Source organism: Miscanthus floridulus, chromosome 15 (genome assembly GCF_019320115.1).
Source record: "Miscanthus floridulus cultivar M001 chromosome 15, ASM1932011v1, whole genome shotgun sequence".
Classification (NCBI taxonomy): Eukaryota; Viridiplantae; Streptophyta; class Magnoliopsida; order Poales; family Poaceae; genus Miscanthus; species Miscanthus floridulus.
In genome coordinates, this window is record NC_089594.1 from 2,145,929 (window position 1) to 2,166,096 (window position 20,168).

The 20,168-nt window shown below is 43.9% G+C and overlaps 1 protein-coding gene and 3 pseudogenes across 2 annotated transcripts; 2 read left to right on the forward strand and 2 right to left on the reverse strand.

The window, feature by feature from the left end:
• The first annotated feature begins 775 nt into the window (after positions 1 to 775).
• Positions 776 to 1,623, forward strand: LOC136509466 (glutathione S-transferase T3-like; annotated as a pseudogene).
• Positions 1,624 to 2,873: 1,250 nt separating this feature from the next.
• LOC136509468 (uncharacterized) lies at positions 2,874 to 4,248 on the reverse strand (annotated as a pseudogene).
• On the forward strand, positions 4,247 to 12,780 carry LOC136509469 (uncharacterized; annotated as a pseudogene).
• Positions 12,781 to 13,326: 546 nt separating this feature from the next.
• Positions 13,327 to 19,191, reverse strand: LOC136509143 (fatty acid desaturase DES3-like). Of its 2 annotated transcripts, none has more exons than XM_066503957.1 (7): positions 18,642 to 19,191; positions 18,422 to 18,511; positions 17,466 to 17,532; positions 15,108 to 15,200; positions 14,773 to 14,958; positions 14,311 to 14,529; positions 13,327 to 13,988 (listed from the first exon to the last, which is right to left on the reverse strand). In XM_066503957.1, exons 1-7 carry the CDS (start codon positions 19,025 to 19,027, stop codon positions 13,773 to 13,775), a joined length of 1,257 nt encoding a protein of 418 aa, XP_066360054.1. In that variant the 5' UTR covers positions 19,028 to 19,191; the 3' UTR covers positions 13,327 to 13,772. The 2 variants fall into 2 exon arrangements, with proteins under 2 accessions (XP_066360054.1, XP_066360053.1); XM_066503956.1 differs by having other exon boundaries at positions 14,773 to 14,982.
• Positions 19,192 to 20,168: the final 977 nt, after the last annotated feature.

A 20,168-nucleotide genomic window follows, 5' to 3' on the forward strand; every position in this document is an offset into this window, starting at 1 on the left:
ATATATATATATATATATATATATATGTGTGTGTGTGTGTGTATATACACACACTTCACCATGCCTGAACGAATGAACAAATGATGCACTACTTTAAATACAAAACGACCCATGTTTAGTAATATATGAAGTAATAGTAAGCAAGACAAAAAAAAAATTGTGACTGCATTCGAGATGGAAGGCTTATTTGCATCAACCTACTTTGAGAATGAGTAGAGCTGCAAATCGACGATATTCCACTCGATCAGCAGTAAGGCACCCCCAAAGTCGCTTGATCAATTGGACTGGCATATGCATACGACCTGGCAATGGGAATAGAATAATGGTGCTCATCTTATGATTTCACCATGAACTTAGCAATTGTGTGTACTGCATTCTAGTTTTATTTCGTTGTCCACCTTTTTTTGGGTGTTCTCAGTTGCATTTTAGTGAAACATAAACTCTAGACTAGACTTCTCGTATTAGGCCTTCGTTTTATCATAGCACAACTCTATTTTGTGGTGGATTATTAGCTGACATATGAGACAATTAGGATTTAAATAGGGCAAACTAGTATTGTCTGTGTTACTCTATGAGCCATCTTAAACTAAACAATATTAAATACAGTAGAAGACTTGTCTTGTTGACTACTTCCCCATGGCATATATATTGCTGGTGGTTTTAGATAGGGACCAAATTGCCTATGGATGAAAGAACCAAATGCATCGTCTATGCTGATATATTCTTTTGCTTCTTGTTGTGCATCACCATTATTGAATCTCTTTGAACTAGGACAATGGATAACATTTTTAGTGGCACAAGTGGTCGCGTTGGCGAATCTGGAGAAATCTTTGGGGCAGATCAGTGGGCTTTTGGTTATTCTACTGCTTTGCAATCTTTGGATGTTCCTCCAAACCCCTAGGTTTATTGCAGCCATGCACGATGGTTTGTTCTATTTACATATCAATACATCAATGATTAACAGTTCTTTTCATCACTAGTTCAACATGCATGGCTCCTCCCAGATGTCCTGCCCACCTATGAATGGGCAACTTAGTCAGGGGTTCTCCATTGACAACACCCATGGCTCTCAGGACCCTCCATTGAAATCACAGAGGGCCGCAAAGAAGAAAAACGTGTCCAGGAGAGGAACTGCATTCACCAAAGAGGAGGACTTGGTGGTGTGTTCGGTATTTCTGAATATTAGCAAAGACCCTATTACTGGTAATAGTTTGCAATGTCTTTTAAGAAATCTTTGACCCTTTGATGCCCAAATAACATGCAGGTGTGAATCAGACTTTAGGTGGTTATTACAAGAGGATGCATGCTTATTTCAATGAGCATAAGCCTGAAGGGTCCAACCGTAGCCAGATTGCGATTCAGCATAGGTGGGCATTGATTCAGAAAGCGATGAACAAGTTATGTGGGCACAAAGAAGCTATTGATAGGCTGAATGAGAGCGGAAAAAATGAGCAGGATCGGGTATACTTCCACTCATGTTGTCCTCCATCTCTCTAATTTCCATGTTTATTTTTTAATCGGTTTAGTCTATATTCATATGTGTAGATTGATGATGCTGTACAAATGTACGAGAGGACAGAACCTTTTACCATCATGCATTGCTGGAAAAAAACTTCGCAATGAGGCCAAATGGAACAATAAGTTTCTTGAGCTAAACAACTCTACATCACCGGATGAAATGTCATCTCCTCCAACTCAAGGCCATACTATGGCTGGCCATGCAGAATCTGGGAATGAGAATATAGACACATCACATCCTGAGGGTAGGGATAGTGCGAAGAGGCGTAGATCAAAGAGCTTCACAGAGACATCGTCATCTAGTACGGCTATCGAAGTCCTCCAGCGGTTGCAGGAGAAATCAGAGAAGACCGAACAGAAGCAAGACCAGCAAATGACTGAAATCCATAGTAGGAAGGATGAAAAAATTAAAATTCAAAGGGATCTTTTCAACCTTCAGAAGAAGCATATGAAGATGAGTGTGCAGCAGAAAAAGAAGGAAAATGCGATTAGAGAGGAGTCAGAGGCTCACCTGATATTAGCTAAGTCTAGTATTATGTCGGTTGACATTGAGAAGGTCCCCCTTTATCTGAAAAACTATTATCTTGGCATGCAACGCAAATCATGGAGCGTAGAGGATTCATCGGCCCCTCGAACAATGAAGACTAAGGAGCGTGTGTTAAACTTCGGTTGAACTAGAGTTGAATAAATGTATTGTGTGCAACTTTTCTATTATCTGTTGAACTGATGTATTATCTGTAGTGTTGTGAACTGTTGTGTATAGGCAATCTGATTTTACCTGTCTGTAGTGTTGTACGACAAGATAACAATAGAAAAGAATAGTTGCTTAATGCTTACCACCACATTCTGATCTTGAACATATAGAATGCCTTTCTTGTCATTCTCTTGCCTTTTTGTAGTTTTACTCAGAACTGTTAAAGGAATGTTGGGGCTTCAGAAACAATAACACAAGATCAAGATGTATTATAATAGACCATGATATGTTAGTACTGATATATTCCTAAAGTACCAAATAGGCAAACGCTCTGAGATTGTAATCTGAATTATAGAGTCTACATTACCGGACTGGTGGCAGGTAGGGCTACTCGTTTCTTATGTTGGAAAAGCCATGTTAGTTACCTACCTTTTGTTTTGAAAATACTTCTAGATTGAAGGTGCACGCCACTGAAATAATTATAGAACTCCAACAGAATTCCACTACATATATCATATATTTCTTATCAACAAGCAACAAAATATCTACATGTGTTGGCTGCCAACAAAATACAAAGGCCTTATCAGTAGGCTGCCTGCAGCTAAGCCTGCAGCTACATACAGAGACAGCAACAAAAAAACTAAACCTACCGGTAAATACTTTAGTTCCTGTTATTAGGACCAAAAGGACCAGAGCATTGGCCGTAAAGCATCCACATGTGTTCCATCAGGTCGTTTTGAAGCTGAGCTATTGTCTCTCTGTCCTGAATGATGTTTTGAGCATCAACAAGTTTCTCAATTCCCGAGATTTCTCTATCCTGGTTAATTGGTGGGTCAACCACTCCAGGCCATTCTGATGGGTGGATATTAGGTAGCTGACCCGCGCTCATCTTTAACTACCATGTTGTGAAGTTTGACACAAGCACGCATGATAGAATTAAGTACTTTTTTATTCCATAAACGAGCTGGCCTATGCAAGATTTTCCACTTAGCCTGTAGGACACCAAAAGCTCTCTCCACGTCTTTTCTACATGACTCCTGTTGCTCTGAAAATACCTTTTGCTTGTTGCTAACTGGCAAAGGAATGCTTTTCACTAGTGTAGCCCAATCGGGATAGATGCCATCTCTCCAAGGGAATATATGTTGTCGTTGACATGGAACTCAACAGAGGGTGCCCTCCCGTTAGCCAAATCATCAAAAACATTAGAATGATGCAAAACATTAATGTCATTGTGAGACCCTGGTAAACCAAAGTAAGCATGCCAAATCTGAAGATCCTCGGTCGCCACCACCTCAAGTATTAGAGTTGGCTTGCCTTTGTGCCCTCTGTACATGCCTTGCCAACCAATCGGGCAGTTAGACCATTCCCAGTGCATGCAATCGATGCTGCCTATCATTCTCGGGAAACCTCTAGCCAAATTGATGCTTAATATGTGCTCTATCTTCTCACTTCTGGGAGGACGAAGAAATTCTTTGTCGAACACCTCGATCACAGTCATAATAAATTCCTTCAGGGTTTCAGGACAGTACTCTCTCCCATTTTCAAATGATCATCCAACTCATCAGCTGGGCCTCCATATGCTAGCATCTATACAGCCACCGTGCACTTGTGAAGAGCAGAGAATCCTAACTACCCAGCAGCATTTCTCCTCTGTTTAAAGAAGGTATTCTTGGCAGTGCCCTCATCCACTACCCGAAGGAACAATTCCTGTCTCATGCGAAACCTACAGCACAAAATTAGAATTGTTTATCAAATTAATTCAATGTGTCACGGAAATGGAAACTAGGCCAAAGATTGTACCTCCTTCTAAAATGTTCCTCATTGTAAAGTGGACGTTCAACAAAGTAGTCTTGATTCAGTTGCCGATCTGCTGCAATTCGATCACGCTTGTAAGTCTTGTAGCCTGGCACCGAACCTCCCCAAGGGCGCTTTTGTGGCATCTGGGTGAGGACGGCCACCGCAGCCATGATCTCATCGTCCCTGGAGTATGCTGCGGCTGTCCCGAACATTGAAATTTTGACATAATTCCAAGCCATGGCAATGCAACTGCAGTCCAGGTCTAAAGCCAAGCTGATTTAGGGACAAATTGGCCACAAATTAAGGGCTCGTTCGTTTTACGCTCCATCCAAATGGATTGGAGGAGACTGAGAGGAATTTGATACCCTAGAATAGCTATAGAAGTGCAACGTCAATTCAAGATACCTGTAGCACACAAACACGACAAGCAGAGTAGCTGTAAAATTACAACGTCAATCCGAGATAGCTGTAGAAGTACATACAACGTGTGGATATGTGAAATCGCAATTGAGTCACAGACAGTACTCGCCATTGTACCAATCTCAATCTCCATCTCAACCCTAGAAAAAGTCAAAATCCCTCCCAATCCCCTTTCATCCTCTCCAACTCCACTTGGATTGGGGGTGAAACCCACGAGCCCTAAAAGTGGAGGTGACATCGAGCAACCAAATCGCCAGAAATAAGTTTACCTGATTTGATTGACTCAGTTGTGCCAACGCCCGGCCTTGTGCCGGCGGTTGATCGCCGGTGGCTACCTCGCTGCCAGTTTGACTCCCTTCTCACATGCAGTCGGGGCGGCAAGATAATCCCTCCATGGAGCCAAGCCCGCATTACGCGCGATACCCTCCCCTCCGTTTCCCGCGAAAATTTCATGGACTGCGCGCGAACGAAACTGTCCGTGTTCCGACCTTTCCTTCTGCGTTCGTTGTTGGAGAAGGAAGCCTTTAGGGACGTGACCTTTTTATAGGTCTTATATTTTGAGTCGTATTGTCGGAGACCGTCTGATTAAAACCCACTTCACTCGGCTGCAACGAGAGACCGCCTGTTCGGCTGGAGTGGCTAGCTGGCTGGTGCTGGCCAACCCTCTCACATGAACAATGTTTTTCAGCTAGGAACAATATTTTTCTCTCACACAAACCAGACTACGGTACTTCCTCACGAACGGTCAACAAACAAGGCAACAGTTACGAACAGGCTGCAAGTTCGGAGCCTTTGTGGCCCTTCCTAGACTCGACACCTGTCTCATCCCATCTTGCAGAGAAAGCGGCAGCAGCCCGCAGCCCGCAGCCCGCAGCCCACACGGCCGTCTCGCGTCCCTGCCCCCAAATCGTCTCCCTCGCCTGCCCCACCTCACGCCCCACGTGTTCAGCGCTGCGCTCAGGGAAGCAGAGTGGTGCCTCGGCGTCCATGACGGATGGCCCCCTGCTGCGATTGGGCCTGTTGGCAGGGACGAATTGGCGTGGGAGCAGGCGCGTCGTCGACCTCCCTCGCTCGCCCGGTTGCCCCTCCCCGCGCCGCCCGCGTTGGGCTTCGCGACAGCCGCTCGGGAGAGCAGGTGGGTGAGCCCCGGTGTGCATGACAGATGGGACCCTCCTGCGCTTCGGCCCACAGGCAGTCTCGAGTGCCAGATTGGCGTGCGTGCTGGCGCGCGAGCTCCAGATAGGAGGACGGCGCTCGTCGCGCGCCGTACCCGCGTGCGCCCGGCCATGCCTCTGCGGATGACGGCGCTGTACCCGGTGAACAGTGTGCGGCGGCCCTGCCATCTCGTCTGGGAAAATCACGGGCGCCCCCCATCTGCTGGTGAGTCGTTCCCTCCCCTTTTCTACCCGGTCAGCTGAGGCCCTCGCTCTCTACCTGTTCATACCCATACCATACCCATCGCCTCGCCCGCATCCTCCATGCACAGAACGTCCGAGACCTCCGCTACGGCGACTGGTGCAGGACTCCTCCGCCAAGGGCAATCCCACGTGGGGGACGTACGCTGCTGTTGTCTTCGGCTACTAATCCGCTGGTGGCGCAGCAACATTCATCTCATAAGATCCGCATGACAAGATGTGTTCATCTTTGGATTTCTTTGTAATTTGGTTTTGGGATTTGCTCATTTTAATCAGTGCTTCTGATCAATTTCAGATGTAAATAATTGAGTGCTGAGAGAAGGCATAGCAAAGGGGCCAGAAGAGAAGAGTGGCGTCTTTGATTGAAGGTTGGCGAGAACAAACTCAATCCTGCAGTTCTTGTGCTGCGCAGATTTGCCTCTGTTTTTGTGATGGCCTGAAACAAGAGAGAATGCTACATCTCAATTTTCTGATCCAATCCAAAGTGTTTTTATTTGTTTGAGATTGAATTAACCGTCTGTTTTTTTTTTCCTGAACAAATCAAGGCATCCATTATATTATATCCCATTATAAACAGGTTGCTCTGAGATGCACAAGAGTTGAAGATGTATTGTTTTTAGAATAATAACCGATTGGTTAGTTTGATAATGAATGCTCTGCCCTAACCTTAGCGAGGCATACGAAGCCACCTGAGTGAGGCATACGAAGCCACCCCACCCGCACTCGGCCAGGCCATCTCCAAACCAAACCCTAACCTTATCTGCAGACTGCAGCGGGACCGGCGGACGGGGCGGCTCCTGCGCGTGCAGGGCGTGGCCGGCGGCGCAGCGGCGGAGCAGGCAGGAAGCGACGCGCGGCCGGCGGCGTCGGGGCGCGGGGCGACTCCTGCGCGTGCAGGGCGCGGCCGCGCGGCAGGCTGGGTTCGAGCACCTGGGGACTTCGGGGAAGTAGAAAACCGACACCGAATTCGTCGGCTCTCTGTTTTGTGATTAACCGATCGGTTTGTAGATCTCAGAAAACGAAGTTTCCAAAAACAGAATAAACCGAACCGAGCTATCGGATCGGTTAAAACCGATTGCCCAGCCTGAGATCTCCTGACACGGATCGGATCCACGTATCTCGCAGTATATAGGCTTAAAGTATGGCATAAATAAAAAATGAATTACTGACCTGCTGACCTGCAACGCTGCCTTTTCTGGTTATGACCCAACTTTTTCCTTCTTCAGTTCTGCATCAATTCTGGAAAGATGTTGCCAAGCAAGAGGGGTGCTGATGATCTCACTAGATTCTCAACTGACTCATTGATTTCAGGTCTGCTGGTTCTTCCTTTTTCTTCATAGTTTTTTATGGCTCTATTTGAGCACTCACGGCTGTCTTGTATCGTGTTTTCTAACTTGTTGCTTATTTTGGGACAATCAAGGTTTCTGGAGTGAGCTGAGTTACGAAGTTGCATCAAAGTTGTCTAGAAGTGTTGTCTCAATTGCTTTGTCCCATGGTGATCTTGCAGGGCAAAATGTGCTATTTGCATCCTCTGGCATAGCTATAGAATGCCAGCCTAACTTCACAAGGTTTGTGACGTCAGCAATTTTGGTTAGAGCTTTAAATGATGAAAGAAATGGCCATGATAACATTAAGGTTGGTGCTGAATCATTTACTAATTGTTCTTTTTTTACTTTACATAACTGTGATCATTCTGTGCTGTTTCCTTGCTTTACTATTGTAGATTGAAGTACGCCATGGAGGAAATGTTGCCATAGGGACTGTGGTAGAATATGACCTGGATCATGTAATTGCTGTTGTCGAAGTCACGTCCGCCCTTGATGTTTATTGCGTACCTCTCAGTTATGCAGAGGAATTGATGCCTGGTAGAAAGGTTGTGGCAGTAGGGCGTGACATCTCTGGCAAATTATTGGCCACAAGTGGGACACTTACTGCTTCAGGCCCTAAAGATTGTGGACACCTTATGTTCTCTACATGTAAATTATCTGAGGTACGCTTGCGTTATTATGAGTGCTATAATCTTTTCTTTTACTATATGCTCTAAACTGTGTCTCGTATTCAATAAAGAAAATGTTAATTTACTCCCTCTGTTTACTTTTATTAGTCGCTGTCGACTGTAATGCAAAAGCTTGGCCTTATTCTTTTCAAAATGTATACTTGTGCAGTTAAGTTGAATGGTTTTCATAGTGGTTGAGTTTGCAGTGGAACATACTTCAAAGATATCATACATTTTAAAATATAAAATAGTACTCCTTCCGGTCCTTATTACTTGATGTCTGGGCACAAGAATATAACTACTTTCGAGTCTATTTTTGTGTCCTAATGTCAAGTAATAATGACTGGAGGGAGTCACATTTAGAATTTGCACGAGACAGTCAACAGTGGCTAGTAAATGTAAAGGTGGGAGGAACTCTTATTACCTGGTCATTTTATTCTGTTCCATTGTAATCCTTGTTGCTTGCCACATGTTTTTTTGTTTGTTCTAGGTTATGCAGGGGGGCGCACTTTTTGAATTTGATGGGAACTTTGTTGGCATGAACCTTTTCTCGAATATGAAAAGACCCATATTCATGCCAAGGGATATAATTTCTGATCGTTTGAACCATTTACAGACATCCATGGAAAAGATAACATTTCTTGCGATGATGAAGTCAGTCAGGTGTGCCAATATATTTCCAGTTTGCTTGTCTATGTTTGTAGTTGCAGCTTTCAGTGTTTACCCTTAATAATAACTTGATGCTTTGGTACCTCTAGCGTAAGATATTATCATACAGGTCAGCTGTACTTGGCATGTGTGACAGTTGCTCTGTATTGTAGAGTAGCCATTTTCCTGCGTATCACATATTGAAGCCAATGTATTTGTTTACCCTTAATAATAACTTGATGCTTTGGTACCTAGCGTAAGATATATCAAACAGCTGTACTTGGCATGTGTCACAGTTGCTCTGTATTGTAGAGTAGAGTAGCCATATTCCTGTATTTCAAATATTGAAGCCAACATATTTGTCTAATTCAAAATATGTTAGAATATTTTGTTGAGATTAAAATATGAACATTACAAGGGAGTATGGACGCTCTTGACTATCAAGGTTTTGTTTAACTGGATACCACCCGTTTCTCTAACTGGTGGTATAGGGCTGTCAAAAGAGTGCCCCATGGGCGGCGCCAGGGGTATGCCCTGGTATGCCATGGAATACCCAAGACTTTGATGAGAAAAATAAATATATATACTAGTATACATGTGCAACCTATTGTTTAATTGGATTAAAAACACACGAATCAACTAGCAGCCCAGTAGCCCACAAGAAACAGCCCAAGCAGCCAGCGTCCGGTCTGCTGTTGGCTGTCGCTGGTGGCCGGTGTTGAAGCCTTGAAGGCTTACTCGGTGTCCATTCTCTAGATTTCAGGCCTCTAGGCACCACCGCACCAGGTAATGATTTAATTTCTCTAATTTAGAACGGATCACAATCTTGATTGATAAAATTTAGAGCAAAACACTATGTGTTTGATAAAGGGCCTGTTAAGCTGCTTATGGCCGAAATAAGCTGAAACCAACGGCCAAACGGGAAGCTTTTTTGCAGCTTATTTCGGTCGCGCTTATTCCCACCACTCTCATTTGTACTAAAAAACAGAAGCTGCATTGGACCAGCTTATTTTGGCCGCCGCTTTTACACTATTTGTGCAACTTATTGGGAAACCCTTTCCAGATAAGCTGTACCAAACAGGCATATTCTTGGCAATTCTTGTAAAAAGATGGGAATTCTTAGAGTAGCTCAGGCTGAGGAACTAATTGATAAATGTTATGGTATTAGTACACTGTACACTTTTGATTATTGTTATGGACCTATAGTTCAATATATTGTATATTAGTATAGTAATTTTTTACGTGGAATACCCTGATGTAAAAATCTGGCTCCGCCAAGGAGCAGAAGAGTGGTCTCAATTCTCTGATTATCCTAGTTGCATGGGAATTATGGAAACATATAAATGATTGTGCATTTGAGGTATAGAGTCCTACTGTGGAGGTAGTCTTGCAAAAGATTGCCAATGAGAGCAGCCTTTGGTGTATGTCTGGAGCTTCTGCTCACCAGGAGCTCCTTTGCAGGTCTTGGTCCTTAATTTGGGGCAGGGTAGTCGTTGGTTGTCCTTTTTTGTGCGTGGCGCGTATGTACCTTTGTTTTTCAAGGATGTGTGTGGTGGGGTGTTTGGAGGGGTTTTTTTTGGCCCTTTGTATTGTGTTTTCTTCTCTCAATGAAATGACACGCAGCTCTCCTACATTTTTCAAGAAAAAAAAGATTTTGTTTAACATTTGCTCAGTTCTTGTATTATTACACTATCTACTCGTGCTGATCCCTTTTGGGTTAATACTCGTATTAATGTTTTATCTACAGGCATAGAAAAAGACTCACAGGTGTGGAACTTCGCTCGTATCCTGAAGGTGAGTACACAACCACCCAATATTGATCACGAAATGTTATTTAATTGTGCAGTTCATCACTGTTTCTAAGGTCCTCTAGTGGTTCAAATTAAGCCTTTACATTTGTACTTCTATATAGCTAGTTTAGTATTCTACAGTTATATTATAGTGTTAAGAGTTAATCCATTAACATTACTTGAGCACTAGCGATTCAGCCAATGCCTGTGCGTTGTGATCACAAAATAAGTGTACATCAGGTTTTGATTTTGAAAAGTAATTTTACTCTGGTCTAAAAATTTCTATACGTGTAATCATATCAACTGGCTCCTACATATACACATACGCAGATAGTACAACACTAAGGGCGTACCCAGTGCAGAGAGCTCCCGCTCTGTGCGGGGTATGGGGAAAGGTGTCAGTGGCAAGCCTTACCCTCGCCTGTGCAATGCGAGGAGACTGCGACTCGAACCCGGGACCTTCCGGTCACAGGCGGTAAGACTCTACCGCTTGCATCAGGCCCGCCCTTCGCAGATAGTACAACACTATGCTATAAAATGCTACACACATCCTTCTTAAATCCATCTAGAAAGATCTGGATTGAGTGTGCATAGAGCACACCATGACCATCAAATCTCCTTGAAGAGTAGAGATGGCATGAGTTGCTGCACAAGTTGCCATAACATTTTAATCTTAAGTTATTATGTGGAGAACTTTAAGTGACTGTTAAATGCTGTACTTAGAATCAACACATGTCAGTGCTAATCAACCTTGTTGCACCAGGATAAGCAAAGGTGCAATTTGGGTTTACACTTTGGGTTATCTCAGTCCATCAAGGGACGTGGTCATGAGTCAATGCTTGCTGAGTTATCACGCGCTGCGCATTTTTACAGCCCTGCTGTCCCACTAACTATTATACGATATCTTGTCTACCAGGTAGCATGAATGTTAATACTTTTGAAGAAAAGTTTGGCGACAAATATCCTACTGGTGTCTGGGGTAAATTCAAGAAAGAAATTTCTTCTCACATATCTGACATTGTTGTCGCACTTGCTTCGTTCCATGGTGATTTCACAGTGATGCGCTATTTACTTTTTCACATTTATGTTCAGTTATCACTAGCTAATGGCAGTTATGGTGTCCAGGTGAATCAAAGTTCTTTGCATGCACAGGATTTTTCATTAACTATGATGGATGTCCGACTATTCTGACCTCAGCCAGCTTGGTTAGGGATCCCGATGGCGCAAATGAGATTGTGAGCGGCTTAAGGGTTGGTACTTTGAATTTTACTGTGATTTTTTTTCGTCCAAGACACTGCTTAAGTCTCATTGTATTGTTTGCAGATTGAGGTGTTGCTTCCAAACAACGAACAGACTGTAGGGGAATTGGAACATTATAGTTTACATTACAATATTGCTCTAGTCAGCGTCAATAATTACAATGTTGAGTGTCCTGTGAAGCTGGAACCTGAGTCGATATGTTATGATGAAATGGTAGTAGCTGTGGGCCGTTGCTTTGAATCAGGTATATTAATGGCTACAAGTGGGAAATACATCCAAGACTACGACGAGGTGTCAAGCGATTTGGATTGTGAATATCTTTGGTACACTACATGTAGAACCACTAAGGTAGCACCCTTGCCTTTTCTTTTTTAATTGCCTACTTTAGCCTACCCCAACTTATTTGGGACTAAAAGGCTTTGTTGTTGTACTTTTACCAGAATATGATGTACTTAGCCTTACATACTTGGCGTCACAACTGACCTCTCCATATAACCTGATTAGGTTGTTATTGGAGGTCCCCTTGTTGATTTGAATGGAAAATTTATGGGCATCAATTACTATGATACAGAAATAGGAACCCCGTTCCTGTTTTTTCTTGATATTTGGAAAATTTTGGTTGATTTGAAGACAAAAAAGTAAGTGTGGATTTCTCTTTTGGTATTTAAGTTGTTATGTTAGTGCTGGTATACAGGTTTAGTTTTGCACATGACTGCAAGATTTGTTTGGACATTTGATTGATCAATAATCTAGTTGGAGGTAAAATCAACATAATATTCTATTAAATCTTGTATTCTGCGTGTTGGACAGGGCGATGATTGGTGGTCATGAGGGCCGTGTGGAAGATGACAACGGACCACCAAACATGTATGTAGATACATCTCATCGATCTCACTATTATTATGTAATATTAATAACCATATATTGTTTGAGACTTGCTGACCTGATGATGACGTGGGAAAATATATCGTTGAATGGCAGCTGGGTATTGCCTGCCTGATCCAAGGTGATATGGATGAAGATGAAGTTGAAGATTAACGTGCAGCCCTAGGCAGCAACGGCAACGGATTAGGATAATTGCTAACTGCATACTAGTAGCCTTCGTATTTTTTTGGGGGATTAGTAGCCTCGTTCTACTCCGCTGAATTGCTATCTGCATGCCGTAAGCTTGTTTTATCTGGGTTGGATTGGAATCCCTGTGGTATCTTAATAGAGTATTTGAACTGGTGTCTGTTGCTAAGATATTTTTTTGGTTGATGCTCCTTGATTGAGAAACAAGACCTTTACTACTAGTCAGCAACACATTATTATAAGCTTACATAAGCAAAATTTGGCATCCTGCAACATTAGCCTCGGCAAAGTGGTCCTGTCGTTTTATTTTACGTGGCATTTAGGCCTTGTTTGGAGAGCTTGAATTATTTTTAGGCTGCATCGGAGCGTCATTATTATCGTGCGATCTAGCGGATTGAGGATGATACTCTTTAAGATCTAGTTGGGCCTGCATTTGCTGGCCTGGTGTGGCGGAAGCAAGCATACGGTGAAATTTAGGCCCGGTGGAAACATCCAATTTCGTTGTAGCTTCTGGGTTAAGCTCGGGGGATGCAGCCGCTGCATGGTGAGGGAAATTTCTCCTCTCTCGTGCAAACAATTAAGATTTAAGAATCATGATATATGCAGTAGAACAAGGAGGAGTACATTCAACAACAGCTAGCAAATGTTCTGGTATTGCAGTATATATAGAAGGGATATAAACGGTAGATGATCATCCTAAACTGTCGAAGTGTGATATGTCATTAGTAGCCATGCATATAATTAAATTCCAAATAAAATGGTACAGATCAAGCCCAATTTGTATCACACAAATTAAATAACGTTTTTGAGAGGTAGGAAATACAAATTTCAGAGAGTAGTGGCCATGCAACCACCGTTACACGAATCCAGGGCTCCAACTCAACATCTAGGTAGTACGAGCAATCAATGAACGAACCAATGTGTAGTAAGTAGCTAGTCCTGTGTGTTGCAAGGCTGGCCGCCTGTCACAATATGATTAATACCTGTTCTTCAACTAGATGACCCTTTAGCTTGCTAGCTTCTTATTTGACTGACTTTCTCATGCCTATGCTATCATCTATCAGCAGGCTTCAATTCCATATATATGGAGTTGAAGTTCTTGTGTGGCTTGTTGCTTGTAACAAAATAATATATCGTTACTCCGGCCAGTGTTGCTTTGAGAATCATTTTTGCTTATGATGGTTTTGGGCAGCCCAGGCGCCGTGAGCAGTAGTTGTCAGGTCATGGTCAGTTTGGTAGTAGACAACATCCCCATGGTCGCTGACGAAGTGGTCGACTCTGAGGCTCCTGAGGAGCACGCCAAGGAGGTGCAGTGGCAGCGGCCCTGACTTCGGCGGCTCCCGGTAGTATCGCCCCAGTACTGGCTTCGCTGCCTTGGTCTGTTTTCAGATCAAATTTCAATTTTTAAGCAACAGAAGAAGAAAGACAATTGTTTTCATGTTACATTTTGTTTAACTTGTAAGCAACAGAATAAGCAAGACAATTGTAACTTTTGAGTATTCTTTTTTTTTTTCGAGAACATGCTGCGCGCGTGTTTCAACTTTTGAGTATTCAGACGCGCTATATATGAGCTAAGTAATTCAGTAGCATCTACATATTCATTCAGACATTCAGTAGAGCTCTTTTTAAGATAACGATTCAGTAGAGCTTAGTACGTATATATATAGATGGATCATGGTTAAAAGGTAGCAGCTAGCTTACAGCTTCAACGAGATGGTAGTGCGGGATCTGCGGGAAGAGGTGATGAATGACATGGGTGCCGATGTCGTGGTGGATGTTGTTGATCCAGCCGTAGTCCCTGTCCACCGTCGTCAGGCCACCGCGCAGGTAGCTCCACTCCTCGCCGCGGTACCAGGGAAGGCGCTCCTGGTGGCCATGGTGGTGCAGGTACGTCACCAAGTCAAGCCACATCACAAACACCTGCACACATGCAGTTAGGGAAGCATCGATCATCAATACTGCTGCTTTTGGTATTCGTTTTGAGTTGCTTGCTAGCTGATGATTCCACAATGCAAGTACGTATACCAGCTAGGAAAAAGAAGTAGTACTAGTTGCTTATAAGCAAACATTAGTTAGTTAGTTAGTTAGTTAGTGGGGGGAAATTACTAATCAAATCGACAATAAGCTAGGACAGTACTGGTAGAGTGTGGTTGGTTTTCTTACAAGGTATGGGAGGCCGTACATCTTGAGCACCTGGGCTGGGCCGAATGCGCACGCCATGGCGAGGAGGGAGGCGAGCATGATGCACCAGCAGGTGGTTGAGACCATGACGTCTCCCTTCTCCTTGGGGCTGAACAGCTCACTGTTGGGAAGAAAGTGGGAGCCCGTCTTTCCAGGGCTCCTGTACAACTGCATCCATCCAAGCGCAACCAACTATCTAATTGAGTTTGTTTTCATCAGTTTGGAGACTGAACATTTGAAAAATTTTGATGAGAGACGCTCCATGCATATGGATTCATGCATGTGTATGAGATGATCTTATTCAGATTAACACGTACGAGGTAGACGGGGAATGCGAGCAATGGGAAGGGGACCGTGAATCTTAGCTTCTTTGTGCGTGGCTCCAGTCGCCGGTACAGCCCCTCCGTGATCTGCATTATATGGCAGGCAGGCAGGCAGCTCCAATTAAGTTTCAGAAAACACTGGCATGGATTCAAAGACAGATACTACTATATTTTCCATCACATATGAACCGAAAGCAACGACAGCAAGAATCAGACAGTCGCAGTTGCCCTGAACCAAAATAGTTGGATGCGCGGGGTTAGACGAATGACAACCGGTGCACAGCTAAGGCAGTTTGTTGATTTGTGGCAGCGCATAAGGGGGATCCAGCTAACCACACAGCCGAATCAGATACGGTGGCGATTCTCGGCAGATGGCCGCTATTCCTCAAGATCAGCATACATGATACAGTTCCAAGGGTCTATAAAGGACTACAAGTGGGAAGATATTTGGAAAACAAAGGCGGAGAACAAATGCAAGTTCTTCCTCTGGCTGCTATTGCAAAGGAAGCTGCTCACGTCGGATCGAATAATTAAGCGGGGAGGACAAGCAAACCCAATTTTTCAGTTGTGCAGAACACGTAATGAATCAATGACACACATGGTTGCAAACTGCCCTTACTCCAAAAGAGTCTGGTGACACATAGCGCAGCAGACCGGCCACCTAAACATTCAACCAAGGCAATCGGTTGCCAATCTGAAACTATGGTGGTCTGATCTATCGGGCGAAACACAAACAGCTGATCCGGAACATAGAAATCAAATTATCACATATACGACATGGAACATTTGGAAGGAAAGATGCCGACGAGTATATGACAACAAAGCACTAACGGAGATACAACTAGTGGCTGTAATCAGGCAAGAGGTGGCTGCGCTCAGGCAGGCGATGCAGATGCTGCGCTCATCCTTTTTGTTCTATGTTTCCCCCTTATTGGGTCATCAGACCTTAATGTACATTACTCAATCCCTACTGAAATGAAAAAGGCAAAGCACCTGCCATTGCCCTAAAAAAAAGCAATGTATGTCCGCAAATTAATAAGTACTATAATCCAACTAATGATCATTTAGCACAGCCATTATACTGCAAATCAGAGCCCGAGAAAAGTAAAGCATCGCTGTAGCTTATCTTGTGATTACCACTCAGAGATCTGGAGGACGTGAATTATATTGAAACTTTTCTCGTTTACTTTTTTTTCCTCATTACATCTTGATATTGATAAAACATGATGCAGCTAGTAGTTGCCCCTGACGACACAAGAAATAAAAGGGCAATAAGCTAGGCTGACCATCGTATGGCATTGCCAAATACAGATATACCACTACAAGTGTGTTTGGGTTGGTACTTGCATTATTGGTAGCCAGCAGTATAAAATTTTGACAGTAGTAACTTAATTAATTGTTGGGATCCAACAATGGTAGGCAGTGGTACCTTATTTAGCAATTTAGCAGTCATATATGATTTAGTATTTATTAGCAGCAACTCTCGTGATGGGTGTTACATGGTGCAGATACAGATATAGCTAGATCTAGCTGCTGCCAGCTGCTGCTGCTGCTGCTGCTGGTGCAGTGGTGGTGATGGTAGGAGCCAGTACCCAATTCATTATTATTGGTTCAGGCATCATGGACCACATCTTTCAATTAATCTCTGCATCAGTCAGAGCTAATAAGAAGCTGTGGTTGATTAGCAGCCTGCAATGCCATGTGACTGCCTGGAGCGCCTAGATCTGCAGCAGTCTTTTTGAAAGCTAGTTGGTCGAGCATCCCATGCATGAAAAGCAAAGGATAGTTTCACAAAAGGATGGACAAAATTTATGCTGAGATTTTTTGCTAATATAGTACTGCACATATATGCTATCGTCTCTAGAAGAACATGACGGTTGTTGGAGGCCTAAATGCTGCTGCTCGGTGAAGCTCAACCACATTTATCTTACTTAAGTGAGTATGCACTCCTAGCTTCTACTCCCTCCGTCCAAAAAAAAAAAAAAATACAATTCTTAGTTCCCGAGAAGTCAATCAGTTTGAACTTTGACCAAAATTATATAAAAAAATATACTAACATTCCTGATGCAAAATTAATATCATTAGATTAGTCATAAAATATATTTTTATAATAAATTTATTTGGAGACATAAATATTAATACTATTTGTTATAAACTTGGTCAAACTTGAGCTATTTTGACCGGTACGGATCCCATAATTACATTCTTTTCTGAACAGAGAGAGTATATGTGTAGCAGCTACGTACTAGCGGCAACAAAAAAAAAATATTTATATTTAAGATGTACTAGTAGTAGTGTACGAATAAATAGATAGATGGATAGATAGATAGATTGATGTACTGAGTGACTGACCGGGTGCCATGACTCGTCCCTGTTGACGTGGCCGTGGTTCTGATGGTGTGTTCTGTGGCTGATCCTCCTGCATCATTCGTGCATGCCCACCAATAATTAACCAGTCAACTCCTCAGTCACAAGCTAGGTATATACGTGTTCCAGCTCAGGTTAATATTTATTATGCATGACGATGTATCATCAAAGACCAGCTAATTAAGAAGATATCAAACCTGCCTGCTAATGACGATATATGTGTGCATGGCAATGGATTTCTTTAATTTTTACATGATGACATGTTTTGTATACAGTGCATATATACATGACACAGCTAGCTAGTACTTGGCTGTGCTGAGGTGAATGAAGACAAGACACTGCATGCAACAAATTCAATTATGCAGCTAGCTAGTACATGCATGGATGCTACACTGGTATGCGTGCATCATACCAGTAGTAATATATAATCAAGCAAGCGAGCAACATGCAGCTCGGCAGGCCGTAAACGATCGTGAATTATAAGTTGGAACAGTATTTTTCTCTCACACCAAACCAGCCAGCAGTAAATAATCCATGATCCAGCCCAGACAGTCGAACAAGCCGTGTGCTCTCCATATAAAAATGTTATTATACGTACGATATATATATGCTCTATATATACTCCTACATAGACCATCCAAATAAATATCTATGACACCGATCGAGATCGTGTCGTATCGAATTTTTGGAGGGAAGGAAAAAAAGAGAAAAAGCAACATGCATGCAGTGTGTTCTCTTCCATCTTTTGTTTGCTTGCCTTACTTTACGTGCACACCCATAGCTGTCGTCGATGCCTTATTGCAAACGAAAGCGACAAAAAGGCTATATAGGCATGCATGCATCAAGGGATGGAGCCATGGAGGTGAATGAAGAAGAAGAAGAAGAAGCAAAGGACGCAAGGGAGGAATTCGATCGATCGATCGAATTGAAGAACAACATACCATCCATGGTAGGGGACGAGGATGAAGGAGTGTAGGAGATGCCCCACCACGCTGTTGAGTGTCGCGCTGTCCGAGAAACTCCCGTGACCACTGCACCGATCAATACATTACATATGTATACATTAATTATTACATGCATCGTCGTCGTAACCAAGAAAAGGAACAGACGACGATGAGTGGTCCCGGCCGGCCTGGAGGAGGAACGGACGGGCGTACGTACCAGTCGTGTCCCAGGACGAAGAGCGCCCAGAACATGGTCCCCTGCGCCGCCCAGTACACCGGCCACACCGCCCAGCTATCCATGCCCGCCGCCGCCGCCGCGCCCAGCGCCGCCACCACCGCCACGTCGCGCGCCACGTACCACAGCGACCGCCAGGGGCTCTTGCGCCAGCAGTGCTCCGGCACCGCCGCGCGCACGTCGCCGATGCGGAACGGCGGCGGCTTCCCGGCGTCGAAGCCGTCCACCCGGCTCTTCATGTCCTCCGTCGCCTTGGCCGCCGCCTCCTCAACCTGATCCGCCGGCCGCCTCATCGTCATCTGTGAAGAAGAGGGCGGCTGCTGTTGCTTTTGCGGCGGCGTCGTTTGGGTCTGCGTCTGCGTCTGCATTGGTACGGTGGTGGTGCGATCGACCGCCGGAGTTGGAGAAGATAGATCCGAGAGAGAGATGGTGTTGGTTTTGCTAGGACATGAACGGGAGGCGTAACGTAAGACACTGAGCCTCTCTCTTCCTCTCCCACAAATAATAAGCCAACACAAAAAATATATATGTCGTGTCTGGGCGCGGCGTCTCTTGCGGCTACTTATAAGCAGCGGGCACCACATGCATGTGCCAACCCCAAGCCCGCCCCTTTTGGGACGAATCAATCGATCATGCACACCACCACACCATGCACACTAATGACGACACTATAGCAGCCACTGTCATTTTTTTTAAACGAACCGCCTGAGGAGCTGAAGCAAGGGTATCGTCGTCGCTCGTCACCCCATCCTGCTCAGCTAGTCCCCGAATTTTTTTCCCTCGCTCCTCCAAATCGGATATCAAATCAAATCAAATCGTTCTAAATCTGAATAAAAAAAATAAAATAAAATATAAAACCAAATTAAATGAAATAAAAAAATACAAGTCAGATATGTGTGTAGGGTATCGTTGTACCGCCACGCTTGCTCAGCTCGCCCCCGGATTTTTTGCCTCAGCTCCTCCAAATCAAATCAAATCAAATCGTTCCAAATTCGAATTGGAAAAAAAGAAAATATCAAACCAAATCAAATGAAATCAGGAAAAAAAATACAAGTCGGCGGCGGTGCTTGGCGGTGCCAAGGAGGCTGAGGTCTCTGCCTGACGCGGACAACGGTCGGCGCGAGGGCTCGTGGATGGTTAGGCTCGGGTCCAACGCCACCGTAAAAATAATAAGAGCAGGTTAAATAACAGTCTGATTCGACTGCCATGTCAACCATGTGCACGCAAAAGGGGAGAGAGAAAGCTATGCTCGGCACTGGTTTTGTCGATCAGCTCGTCACGCATGCAAGACACTTTGTCTTCGTAGAGGTTAACCCTTCCCTTCCTATCCTTGCATATTGATTAAAAATAATATTTAGACTATAGAAAGGGACTAATTGTAGGCTCTAAACTTGTCTATTGATGACTTGGCTTGCCTTATAGACAAGTTTTATTAGGCTTTCTCTAAAATCCGCTCTTGCACATGACCCGATCTAGTCCTAAACCCGAGACCCGTGGGGCAAAAAAATA